General features: G+C 28.6%; 2 protein-coding genes across 4 annotated transcripts in view; one reads left to right on the top strand and one right to left on the bottom strand.

Moving 5' to 3' along the window:
• The first annotated feature begins 1977 nt into the window (after nt 1–1977).
• LOC100162950 (longitudinals lacking protein-like) lies at nt 1978–7073 on the top strand. 2 transcript variants are annotated; one of them, XM_008181702.3, is made up of 4 exons: nt 1978–2511; nt 2619–2811; nt 3580–3726; nt 6529–7073. In XM_008181702.3, exons 2-4 carry the CDS (start codon nt 2626–2628, stop codon nt 6571–6573), a joined length of 378 nt encoding a protein of 125 aa, XP_008179924.1. In that variant the 5' UTR covers nt 1978–2511; nt 2619–2625; the 3' UTR covers nt 6574–7073.
• Nucleotides 7074–10809: 3736 nt separating this feature from the next.
• LOC100167631 (AN1-type zinc finger protein 2B-like) overlaps nt 10810–13349 on the bottom strand; it is a 5544-nt gene continuing 3004 nt past the window's right edge. Inside the window, exon 6 of one of the 2 annotated variants that reach the window (XM_008181703.3) lies at nt 10810–11320. In XM_008181703.3, the coding sequence (XP_008179925.1) occupies nt 11225–11320 (96 nt within the window). In that variant the 3' untranslated portion in view covers nt 10810–11224. 2 annotated transcript variants of the gene reach the window in all.

Raw genomic sequence — 13349 nt, 5'->3', positions numbered from 1 at the left:
AAACAGTGGATCACGAGTCAAAAAGGTTAAACATTACTAGTCAAAACAATAGATAGGATGAAAAATATTTTTATATTAAAAAATGTAAAATTACTAGGTACCTATTCATTAGGTTTATCGTTGATAAAACACTTTAAATCCACTCCAAATTTTAGTAAAAATTATTTTGGGCATTAGTTTGGTCCGTCCCCCCATCCAAGTAAAAAAAAAATAGTCGGGGCACGCAAAAAAAAAATAAAAATAGTAGAAGAGCTCCGTCCCCCTGCGCACCCCCCCCCCCCCAATTCGAGCACTGACTTTAACAGCCCTCCGCCCCTCCCAAACATTAACTTAATTTTTTTAAGCTTATTCAATTTTATAATAGTAAGGTATTATAAAAGGCTTCGGCCTCCCCAAATCTCAAAATGATCCCCTATTGTACCAAACCAAATATAATATTTTTAAAGATATTTTTCAATGTTATCCAGATATAATTTTTCCCGACAATTGTTTGTACATTTAAGTTAAAAAATACACAAATATGCAAATTCAAACTTTGTATTTAATTTCGCCATTTCATAAGACAAATTTATAACTTGCAAGCAGTCCCGAACCCTATAGGCTATAAACAATATATTTATTAGGAGGGAAAATATCAATGGGGGGTGGGGGGGTTAAACACCCAAAATCCCCCCTGGCTACGTCACTGACCATGGCAACCATTTATATACAAAACATTCCATCGGAAATTTCAAAATAATATATAGTTGGTTGCCATGGTAATACGGAGACACACCGACGAAAATCTCAAAATAATATATAATTGGTTGCAATGGTAATATGGACACGCACAAACACACACACACACACACACATTCGTTTATAATATATATATAGATAGATGAACCAAACTTCCAAATTTGTCGGTACGTCACTGACGGTAGTCTGACACGGAAAAAATGCAAATATGAACTTAGCTTATACGCAGGGCCGGCGCAAGCAATTTTTTATATGTAGGCAGATCAAAATTGCCGCCTCTTATTTTATTTTAACTTATATAGATAAATGTCATATGTAGGAGCAAAAAAATTAAAAACGCTTTACACTTGTCAATTATTATATAATAAAAAGAAATTACTAAATTAATATTACATAGATTGTTTGTAAGGTATTACAATAGTTATTATAAAATACAATATAATGGCACAACATGCTTTGAGACGTTATCGCAATTCAGGGAAAAATTATCTATATTATTTTTATTGACTATTACTTTGAAGTTTTATTGATCTACACAATGTTTGTATATTGTACTTTAAAATTTGTTAAAATCTAAAATAAACGTGAAAAATAAGATATTTAATTTTTTCTTATATGCCGCCTCTATATAGTTATAAATTTTGCCGCCGTAGCTTGTGCCTACGTCGCATACGCCTATAACTGGCCCTGCTTATACGTGAAACTTAAATGTATCAATAGACAATGTATGACAACTGACAATGAACAAGTTAAACCTTGTCAAGCTACTACGTATGGACGTATGGTACAATAACAAAATTGTAAAAATTTGAAAAAGGAAATCAGACAGCGGTGATAAAAACCGCAGTGTCGCCAACACGATGACAATAAAGCAATTTTCTTCGGGAAAAACCGAAAGTCCCCGAAAACTGTTGAAATCAAACGAATCTCGTTCCGCCGGAAACTGAGCTATTGAGCTATACTGGTCATATTTTTTTATTTTAACAAACTCGGCAATTCCGAGTGATTGAATGAAGACACCCCCGCCGAATGCTTGGTGTTCAGGCAAGCGAGTACACAATTACTCAAATTTTGAGTCGGCCGCCCGGCCCTCAGTGCAGCCCCTCAACGACAAGCGTGTAAGCAGTCATCACGATTTCGCACGTCGCCGCGCTGTAACGAACTACCAACGACAGGTAAGCTCCGTACGCGCCGCGACGGCTACTTGCGGCGGCCGGCGCCTTCGACCGGCTCGGCGATGCCGCTACGTTTTCCCCGTCATCGACAACAGATGTCCCTCTACAATTTATACGCCGCCTACGTCGTCCAATGCAGAAAATAAAGCGCGCGCACCCGCAAACACGCGCCGTCGTTCACGCGCACCCGCACGCACCAACACCGTAACGCACGTCAACACGTCGGGTCAACGTTTTTCGCGTTTTGTTTATCTCTCCGATATTTTATTATACATAATAATATATTTATATATGTAATATTATTACTATTATTATTATTATTATGTGTTTCTGACACGGTTTTATCACCGCCGTAGACGAGACACGTCCGAGTCCAACGTCGTCACAGTCGCGCGCGCCCCCGACGGATTTGGATATTGCGTTATCTCGAGTCGTCCATTATTCAAGTTCAAGTTCGTAGTTCGTACATGTTCTGGTGCATCGAGTGACGTTCGGCGACAAACGGCGAGAATCAGACGATCAGTTGTTGTCGTGCTCGCGGATCCTTTGACCACTGCGCGCCGCCGTCCGCTTTGTCAGCGATTCGAACCGCAACAAGGTAATTATAATAATGGCGCACAATACCTATTACAATGTCGCGGAATGAGCGACCCACGACCGTAATGATATTATTACGCTAACTATCGGCGATTGATTGTTTTCCAGTGTAGTAATGGCCGATCAACAGCAATATTTCCTGAAATGGAACGACTACCAGAGCAATATGGTGTCGTCCTTCAAACACCTGAGGAACGAGAAGAGCTTCACGGACGTGACACTTGCTTGCGAAGGACAAACGTGTAAGGCACACAAAATGGTGTTATCAGCCTGCAGCCCTTATTTCAAAGCATTGTTAGAGGTAAGTCCCGTTGTATCAGGCAAAGATTCGCCCGATTCTTACAGAGAATCAGTATTGATAGAACCCAATTCAATTATGTTATTATGGTTTAATGATGTCCATCTTAGTCCTGGATCCTTAATATTCTAATGGTTTGAGATTGAATTGTTTGATAGGGTACGATAGATATAAACGTCAACATTGTTCATTATGCGTTCCATATTATGATGATTTTGTACAGTTCTTTACAAATTATCTTAAACAGAGTCGTGAGAAACTGAAGTCTTAAGAGTTCTAAGATAAGATATACCTACCTATGGTTTTCTGTTAATATCAGTTTTATTTTTATCTTAGATTACCTATATTATCGCGCCCCACCTATACTTTTATAAATAATTTATGCTTAGTTAATTAATAATTTATACCTATGGAATTCCTTGTTGATAATTGTGATATCTAGATTTTTAACTGTTTTATCCTTTCAAGTAGTTATAATAATTGTGGAAAAACATCAAAATAACTCAAATTTTAAATCTAGTTAGTAGGTACCTTTTCATGGTAACCCAATATCTATTAAACGAAACAAAAATTGTTTATAAATCATTTTCTTTATAAAACATGATTTTATGAACCGTAAAGTATTCAAATTTATGTTTAAGTTGACTAATTTTTAATAGACAAAATATAATAACAATTTTTAAAGTATAATTTTAGTATAGGTAGGTACCTATTTTTACATTTATAGTTTATAAATTGAATAATTTACACTTGTTTTAAAATCATATTTAGGAAAACCCGTCAAAACATCCCATCATAATACTTAAAGATGTACCGTTCAGCCATTTGCAGTCAATACTTGAATTTATGTACGCAGGAGAAGTCAACATAAGCCAGGAACAACTGCCAGCTTTTCTAAAGACTGCTGATCGTTTGAAGGTGAATTAAAATTTGTTCATATAATTTCATTTCATTATAAAAAGAGAAAGTTTGTAGCAATAAATTTCAGAATAATTATTATTAAATAGCTAATTAATTATCATTGCATGTAACCTCTTAAATACCTACTTATATAATTTTGTCAGTAGGTACCTAAATGTAATTAAGCCGAAAAAGTATTTAAATTATAATAGGTACTTAATAATATTATTTCAATTTTATATTTAATCTAAATCAATATTTTTATGAATAATTTTGACTAAATCAGAGATGTCACTATGCTGTTTAGTAGGTTTTAAGTGTACCTTGTCATTGACTTAGACACGGATGTGTTAAATTTAAATTCAGTGATGAACCATTGTATTACCATTACCTGGTACTTTCCTGTTATACGAGACTAAGTCTATTATCGCGACTATCACCCAAGACTACCTCCGTTATCACGACTACCGCGATTGTATTGTGAAACATCACAATCCTGTTATCTAAGGCTACCTAAATTTGCACACATTGACATTCCTATTACCACACACTACCTTATTTGTATTAATATTATTTAATTCTTTGATATTATTTTTAACATGTCAGTAGGTATTGTGGGGATGGCCACATTCAAATTTATAATATTAATATATTTTACGACCATTGAAAACGATTATATATTAATAAATAACAATACCTACAAAGAATAATATTATCGTCGTTGTCGTCTAACTTGAACATGAACAAAAATGGTAAATCCACAAATAAAATAATAAATAATTATGGGGATGGCCGCATTCAAAATATATAAAAAAAAAAAAAATGATATTGTTCAGCTGTTTTGGTAGTAGCGATAATGGAAGTAAGTAGTCATGGGCTGTAGTCTCGTACAACAGGAAGTAACGATTACTTATCCATTATCTTGATTACTGAGATTCTTAATTCCATTATCTCAACTACCGCCTGATGTCGCGACTGACAGCCCAATAAATAAAATAAAATATCCTTTTTGTGTAAGAAACTTTCCAAATATACAGTTTTTTTTTATTAAAATCTTTTTTAATAAACTGTTTTTGAATTTATCATGCCTTAGGAGTAAACCTTATTCTTGAAAGAATTCATGGGCGTAGTTTTTACTCAAGGATAAATTCGAAGAGATTCATAATTTTAATGAATACCTACTAAAAAATAAACTAAAATAATAAAAATAATTTTGATCGTCAGTTAACCGATTATAAACTTTGATACCATGAAAATCAGCTGATGACGTTTTAACCATTTGCGGCATCGGGTGGTAGTCGTGATAACAGATAAGTGACAGGCGCTAGTCGAGATAAAGGATAGGTACTAATAATTGTATACAGAAAATGATTCTAAGCATAGATGGTTTGTCAATAACTATTTCTAAAGATATTTTTTAATATTTATTTATTACATTTATACTACTATAAGCCATTTCTTTCATCTTTTAATACCATTAGTAGATTAAATTAATTTTTGCTAAACATATTAAATATATTATATTATTAAATATTTATATACAATAATATATGATATTATTAACTACTTGAATTAATATCTATACTCTGTCTGAAGAGAAAATAATCAGTAAGCTGATTGATTTTTGTCAGTTCCCCGGAAATCTCACCAAGGACCCAGTGTTAGTGTGATCACGTGGTTCTTGACGCGTGAATTATATCGTTAATGATGTGCAAAAAGCAATAGTTCTCTTTTGCGACATAGTATAGTCAATACATAATATAGAATAGAGTGATTAAGTTAATGGTATAAATGGTTTAAAATTGATTATTTACCAACTGTACTCTTACCCCATTGGAAATTGGGATACTATTATTTATTTATCTAGGTATTAAATAAATATTAAATTTCCTTAACATTAAACTTCAAATCCCCATAAAAAATTTTCCCTTCCAATATTTTTATATTTGATTTAAAAACAACTTATGAGGCACCATATATTATATTTTGAACGGTTATTCATATTTTAATTTTTAATTACAAAAAAAAAACCATATTCATCTTGTCTAAAACTGAGTTTGTAAAACTTCCCGATTTTCCGAGGTATTTTCATTTTGCTTTTATCAATTATGTTGAAAAGTATTAAGAATTGTTTAATTTTGAACATTTTAAAATCCTCTCAACTTACTTTAAAATATAAATATTTAAAAGCCTATGAGGAGCCCAGGATAAAAAACAACTTTAAATTTTATAATACCTACATTGAATTTACACTTATATTATAAATGGATTATTCTGAGTGTAGTATTTGATATGTTATGCGTTAGTAAAAAAGAGCAACATATTGTGAAAATAGACGAAAAACTTAAATATGAAAAATGTTGTATCTCTCCTTTTTAACCTTTTTGGTTGATAGTAATTTTTGTTTTCTTAACTAGGTACCCATTTCCTAAAATTCAACTTAAGCTCAACTCCTGTTCCTTTCCTATTTCATTATAGTCTATAGAAAAAGTTCTAACTAGTTTTTTTAATACACTTCTTAATAATGTTATTTCTTCTCCTATATTTGTATGTATAAATTCACAAATTAAATAACACTGTCGTATTTTACATTTTAAAAATAAAACAAATTGTGTGTGACCTTCCTATCAAACCTCGGAACCATTTCTGTTATAAACCATGAATATAATAAATATTTTAATTAAAAAAATCTAATCAGGTATATACTTCTGTTTTAATTTAATATAAATTAAAAGTGAAAACAATAGTTTATTTAAATGTATTATTAAGAAACCTTATTAATAAATTTGTTAAATTTTTAACACCCATTTTTTTTTTTAGGTCAAAGGTCTTGCAGAAGCTCCACAAACTATTAAAAAAGATTAGTATCTACTCAACATTGCTATAATTTTTAATTACTTTAATCTTTATTAGCATATTAATGAAGAGCCCAGATTTGCATTATTTTTTCTTTCCTTTTTTTAATGAATTATTATTTTATTTGTATTTACCTATATAATACATTTGTCTATACATTTTACAACAGTACAATTAAAAGCCAAAAATAAAAAACAAAAAAAATGAAATATTTTAATAACAATATTTATTTTATAGGAATAAACTCTTAAGTATAGACATTATGTGTTAATATGTAGTTGCAAAATGTAATTTTTGTTTTTACTTTAAAAAAAAATATCAACGAGTTCTGTAAATATTATACTTGTCTTGTACATTTATCATGAATTACAATTATTATTATATTTTATTTTAATAGAGCATATTAGTCTATGTTAATAATTGAAAAAAAAATGTATAAACCTTAATTGGACATTTTATAACGAACACAATAAATTTAGGTAAAATATATGTGGTTGACATCTTTGTAATCTTGTTTTATTTATTAAACAATTGAAGTATCAAAAGTTAACCTTTTAAATTTCAAGAATTTATATAAAGTACATTCTCAATTAAAATACAAAGTTACTTACAAAAAGAGCGTAAGTGATTATCAGTTGACTGCTAGTAATAAGTTTTAACAATTAACTGTCCATTTTGTCTTTGAAAGCAATACCAATTTAACATTATTTAAAAAAAAAAAAATTGTTGATGAAACAAGTGTTATCTGTTGCTATTGTTGCTGCCATTAACTGGAAACATCTATAAACCATCTTAAATATATATTATATCTTCGAGTATGAATTTTATAATATTCAATGAACACATAAATATACAATTAATGTACATAATACTGATATATAGTTGAAAAGGTAAATGTACATTAAGTCTTCATTAAAAAATGAAATTCAAGGTCGTTTTGTCCCTAGTTTTTAAATTATTATTTAAGATTTTAAGTGGAACGATGAATGTATTGATTTTATAATGATCTGCTTCGATTTTCTTCAACAGTATCTTCTTCGATGGGAAAGTGAATATTGTTAGTGCATTGGGGAGGTCAACATTTAAAATTCCCAATAGTTTTAAAAGCTTCGGGAAAAACAACATAAACATTTAGAAAAAACGGGAATTTTTAGGTAAAATCTGCTTACCACAAAATCGATATTGGTTTTTGGCGTAACTCTAAAACAAATGAACGTATAAATATATGACATTTTCACAAGTCGTTTATATTTGCATTTTCTATACACGATAAAATTTTCAAAATATTTTGATTTGTTATGAACTTATTAGGAACATTTTCAATTTCCAATTTTATTAGTCTTTTTCTATGAATGTGAATAAAATTTTATTTGTTGGGTGAAAAAGCTTGAAAATTTAATACAAGGCTTCTACTATATTGTTACAATGACATTTGAAAAATATTAAAAATCCTTAGAGTTTTTTTTTTTTTTTTATAAGCATCTAAAGTTCAAATCTTGACAAAATACGGAAAAATCACGTAAATTAGCAAATTATTTTGAGTTGTGAATTCATAAAAAATTTTCTTTTTAAATGTAAGATTTGAAAATGTAATACAAGATTATTCATAAGTCTGTCTACCTTTATCAAAAAAAATATGTACACAAGAAAGTCAATTTATGATTGTTTGAAATTCATATTTTTACATCATTTAATATCCACTCGATTTCTCATGTAACAATTTTCTTATTTTGTTGTAATTAAAAAACAAATGACTGTAGATACATGCAAATTTTACTGAATGTTTATATTTTCATTTTCTATACACCATAACATTTTGAAAATATTTTGACTTTTTTTGAGCTGTTTACGGACACTGTCAGTTTTAAATTATTTTAGTTTTTTTTTCTGGAAGTGTCAATAAAATTTTATTTGTTGGATAAAAACGTGAAAATTTAATGCAAGGCTCCTGATATATTGTTACAATAGTAGTTGAAAAATATTAAAATTACATAGGCAATATTTTTTCTTATAAGCATTTAAAGTTCGAATTTCAACAAAATATATCAAATTAAAAATTTAATAATTTTTTTTAGTTAAAAATGTATAAAATGTTCAACTTTTAAAGCTAAGGATTAAAAATTTAAAAAATTTAACGTAAATAGGTTATATATAAATTACTTTATTCACAATAATATTATCAAATATACTTAGTAATATCATAGACTGACTGATCGTTTTCGCTCAGAACCATTTTTCTTATACAATGATATCATATCATTGAATTAAAATTGAACACCATCCATTAGAGTAACCCACTTGTACAGAGCGACATCCACTTATCTACCTTTTTAATAATTCTTTTATAAAATAATATAGTTCGGAAATTAATTCAATAAAAATAACATACATTTTTAACACGTTTGCTGCATATCATATTAATGAATTTATGTATACTTTGTTGTAAAGTTGAACAAATTGGAGTTTTAAAAAAAAAATTACCTAAAATTTTAAAAATTAAAATATCAGTGTACGGCTTGCACTTGCTCATAAAATAATATTATTATTATGCTTATAGAAGACGCTGGCAAAAAACAAAAAGTTTTATCTTACACTGACCAAATTGTAGTGAATTGAATAGGAACATGACGCCAATTGGCGTTTTCAGCATATGGAAACTATGTATGTAACTATTTGGCGTCATTCGCAGTAAACATGTTAATTTATAAAACTCAGCAGAATACAAATAATTTTAAGTTAAAAAACTTCTCACAAATGTGTACTTAATTATTATGCCAAGTCACTCATAATGATTAAATAATATTTAATATCCTTATCAATTATCATTACCTACTATATTTAAATTCTTTTCTTTTTTAGAATTAATTGTTATTGGCACTATTATTTCATTTTTTTTTGTATCTAAAATAATGAACTAATATTAAATTGATTTCTACTTAACATTATTTTCTTACTAATAACGAATATTGGAACATGCGAGGGAATGTCATATCGATTTATTTAAATATTGTCTCAAAACAATTTAAACATCATTTAAATGTACAACATTTTTTTGTTTTTTTTTTTTTAAGTCGAATATAAAGTTAAATAACAATAAAATATAAAATCAATATGTCATTCCTTCAAAAATATTATTCTCTACTTTTTTTGTAATCGGTGATTTTAATCTAAGATTACTTTGAAACAGAAAAAATGATTCTGCATTAATGCGTTTTGTCTATGCTAAGTGTGGGCCAGAGAGGGAAAACAAATAGCGTGCTGACATCCTCTTAAGAGGACGTCACACCCACATGTGTTGTATCCATCTTATACATGTACAACATAACAAAAACTGTTTTGCGTGGAACAACTTTACTCGCACTATATTTGTTGTAGAACTACGACTACCAAATTTTCACAACACGTAAAGAAGGACTTTATCTATGCAACAGCATACCTATATTTTAGATAACATAAATAAAATAAAACTTACTTGCTTCTAAACATTTTGTTTTTTTCATTTGCTTATAAAAAATGATTGGAGTGCTATTAAAAAAAAGCATGCTGTTCCACAGATTAAGTTCTTCTTTACGTGTTTTGAAAATTTGGTAGTTCTACAATATGATGCGAGAAAAAAAGTTGACCCGCACAAAATAGATTTTATTCTATGTTTTACATTTGTAAGACGGAGACAACATGAGGGTGTGATGTACTGACGTCCTCTTAAAGAACCAATATAATATTATGTTATTTACTCTAGATCAAAGAGGTCTAATATTTTCTAGGACATAGGCTAAAACACTGAAATCAGCTTTAATAAAAGTTCATGTGCCACAAATATGTTCATATCTATAAACATTTTATTTTTGGGATAATCGGAGTCTTGAAGCTGAGATTAGTTAAAAAAAAATATGAAATATTTAAGAAAGTTCTTATATTAGGCAACGAGTTCTAATCGTTCAAAATTGTAAATAATTTACTATGTTTATTAATAATTCATTTTTTCTTCACTAAGACCATTATTAAACAATGAAACAAAAACAGTTTTGTATCATTACAATTCAGCCAACTTGGTATACCATCTTGATGATAAGTATTCATTTAGAATGGCTCCACTCGACACAAGCTAATATTGTATTCTTTTTAAAAATATATACCTAAAGCAATTCTGTTTTATTTTATTCAGAGGGAAGAAAGTTTTGTTAAATTAAAAACTTCATGATTCTGTTAACAGTTTGCCTAATATACAATAAATATTTATTATAAATGCAATTTAAATACCAATTTATTATTTGTGAAAAAAATCCATATAATATGTAGATCCACTAGATTAAAACATTGTGTAGAATCAAATTACATTTATAATTATTGAAATTTGTAAACATAAATAAAATAACAAGTTTATTCATGTTAATGTATGGTATAAATTTAAATTTAAAATTCAAATATGAACACCAACAAGGACGGATAGTTTTTTTTTTACCTCAGAGTTCTGGTTATTTAATTTTATATAGTGGGTCAATTTTTAACGGTATTGCTTAAAATACACAATCACAGTTAACATATAAATAAAATATTTCATCTTAGTACATAAAATAAATGTTTGGAATGTAAAATAATCTCTTAAAAATATTAATAAAACATGATACATTTTGTGCCTGTTTTAACAATGATAAACAATTTATGCAACAGAACATCTTGCTTGAGAATTAGTAGTATTTTCCTTGGTCAAACGTTCAGACTCAGCTAAGGCTCTAGCTAATGCTTCATCTTCACTCTGAAAAAGAAATTCTTTTAAATTTTGTACTATGTAAATATGTGCTAATTATAATCAATACTTTTTTTTAGTTACATGGGTCAAAATAAATGGTTGGGAATTGTTAAAATGTTTAAAATATTTTACAATTTATGTATATTTTATTGTTTAGTATAAATAGTAGATTTAATCAATACTTATTTAAAATAAAATATACTTGATGTAATCGCCCCGCCACAATGCTCTACAAAATATATATAATCACCAGGTGACTGTCTCTTATACTATATATTTTTTATATACTGTATTAAAAGTAAATAATAATATATTGTTTTTTTGTATTGACGTAGTTAAAAATAAGACAATTTTTATTTATTTTATTTATCTATTCAAGCAATTTTTTTTTAATTTATTTTAAATAGTATATTTACAATCTATACAACAGACAAGGTATAATAAGTAAGTGTGGTGACATAAAATAACATTAATAAGAATAGGAAGGCTCCCAGCAGTGCCACCTGACCAGAAATAGAGTAATTTTCTTAAATTCCTTAAATGTCACACATTATATCAAAGTTTAAACTATATGTCTGTTGTAAAAATTGAATCCCAGTATTAAATATTGTGGTAAAAACTTATTAAAATTAATTTTTAATAATATTCTTCAATAACTTAATAAAAATTTATTGTGAGACTTGATTTGCACTTTAAATTACACAAACGTTTAGTGACAAACCGATAACATAATAACATGATTATAATATAATAAATTACAATGTAAATATACTTTAAGAAGTATTTACCCTTCTCCCATTAATAGATCACATACCTAGACTAACTTAGACGTAAGATATCAAGATACAGAGAAATATTGATAATGAATATCAACATTTTAGATTATAGACTGCTAACGTAAGCTAACTTGTTACGTTTATTTGGTAGGGAAGCAATAACAAGTACTAAATAAAATATACAGATAAGTAATCTATATATATAAAAATGGAGACAAAAATGTATAACAATTCATCAATCGAGAACGGCTGGTCCGATTTGGCTCAAATTTTTTTTAAGGTGTTCGTAACTGCCAGGAGAAGGTTTTTACGAAATAAAATTTTAGGAAAATCCACCGTAAAGGTAGGAAATCTCAAATCTGTATGTTAAAAATACAACAGTGCATTATATTATATTGGTTGCTATTGGTTAATCGGACATGTTTGTTGATTTCGTATAATATAAAAATGAATCGCAGAATGTGTTGCTAAGGGCAATAATTCTACTGTACGTGTGTTGTGACTAAACTCCTCCTAAATGGTTAGACCGATTTGAATGAATTTTTTGTATGCGTTTGCGTTTATTCATCTGATTTTAGTACGGTTAGGTTAGGTTAGGATTTTGTATTAATTGATTAAATCAATCCATCATAGGTAGAATACGACAAACTTGGTATAACTTTGATACTTTAGAGTTAAATCATACACTAACGTACATACAGCACGGGGTCCTCAATCTACCACAGGTAGATTGCCTACCTGATAATGTACTGCTGCGAATCAGAATTTTTATTCTGGGCAACGGAAAAGTTAAGATTAATTTTGAAACCATACACCGAATATTAAATAACAAATTGAACAAAGTTTGAGTCACATATAGTTGGTACACTTAATGGGCAACAAAATGCACGGGTTCAGCTAGTATATTATCATTATTAAAATTACGATTAATGACTAGTTTATTAATAATTATGTTTTGATTAAAAGCAAAAAGTTGTTTATTGAAAGTAAATTCATTAGTTCTGCGGTCTTGCCAGGGGCGGATCCAGACATTTTCTGAGGGGGGGCGCGCATTTTGAGGACATTTAATTATATTGGATTTTTTGAAGTTAAACCATTTAATTCCATTGACGTTAAAATTGTATAATGATAATAATAAATGAATATTTTTTAAATACTACATACTAACTATAAATGTATTACCAATTTATCATTTCTGAGTTCTGTTAAGTTCATCTTAACTACATTTCTATTTTTTAAGTTGTTTTAATGTTTTGTAT

The sequence above is a fragment of the Acyrthosiphon pisum genome, chromosome A1 (assembly GCF_005508785.2).
Source record: "Acyrthosiphon pisum isolate AL4f chromosome A1, pea_aphid_22Mar2018_4r6ur, whole genome shotgun sequence".
Taxonomy (NCBI): Eukaryota; Metazoa; Arthropoda; class Insecta; order Hemiptera; family Aphididae; genus Acyrthosiphon; species Acyrthosiphon pisum.
The sequence above is the reverse complement of the archived record's forward strand: the minus strand, read 5'-3'. Positions and strand labels throughout refer to the sequence as shown.

Excerpts from the sequence above, each read along its gene's own strand:
- LOC100162950 (XM_008181702.3), top strand. The coding sequence starts at position 2,626 with ATGGCCGATCAACAGCAATATTTCCTGAAATGGAACGACTACCAGAGC. Across the intron at positions 2,812-3,579 it reads ATTTCAAAGCATTGTTAGAG|GAAAACCCGTCAAAACATCC; the intron begins GTAAGTCCCGTT and ends AATCATATTTAG. Across the intron at positions 3,727-6,528 it reads AGACTGCTGATCGTTTGAAG|GTCAAAGGTCTTGCAGAAGC; the intron begins GTGAATTAAAAT and ends TTTTTTTTTTAG.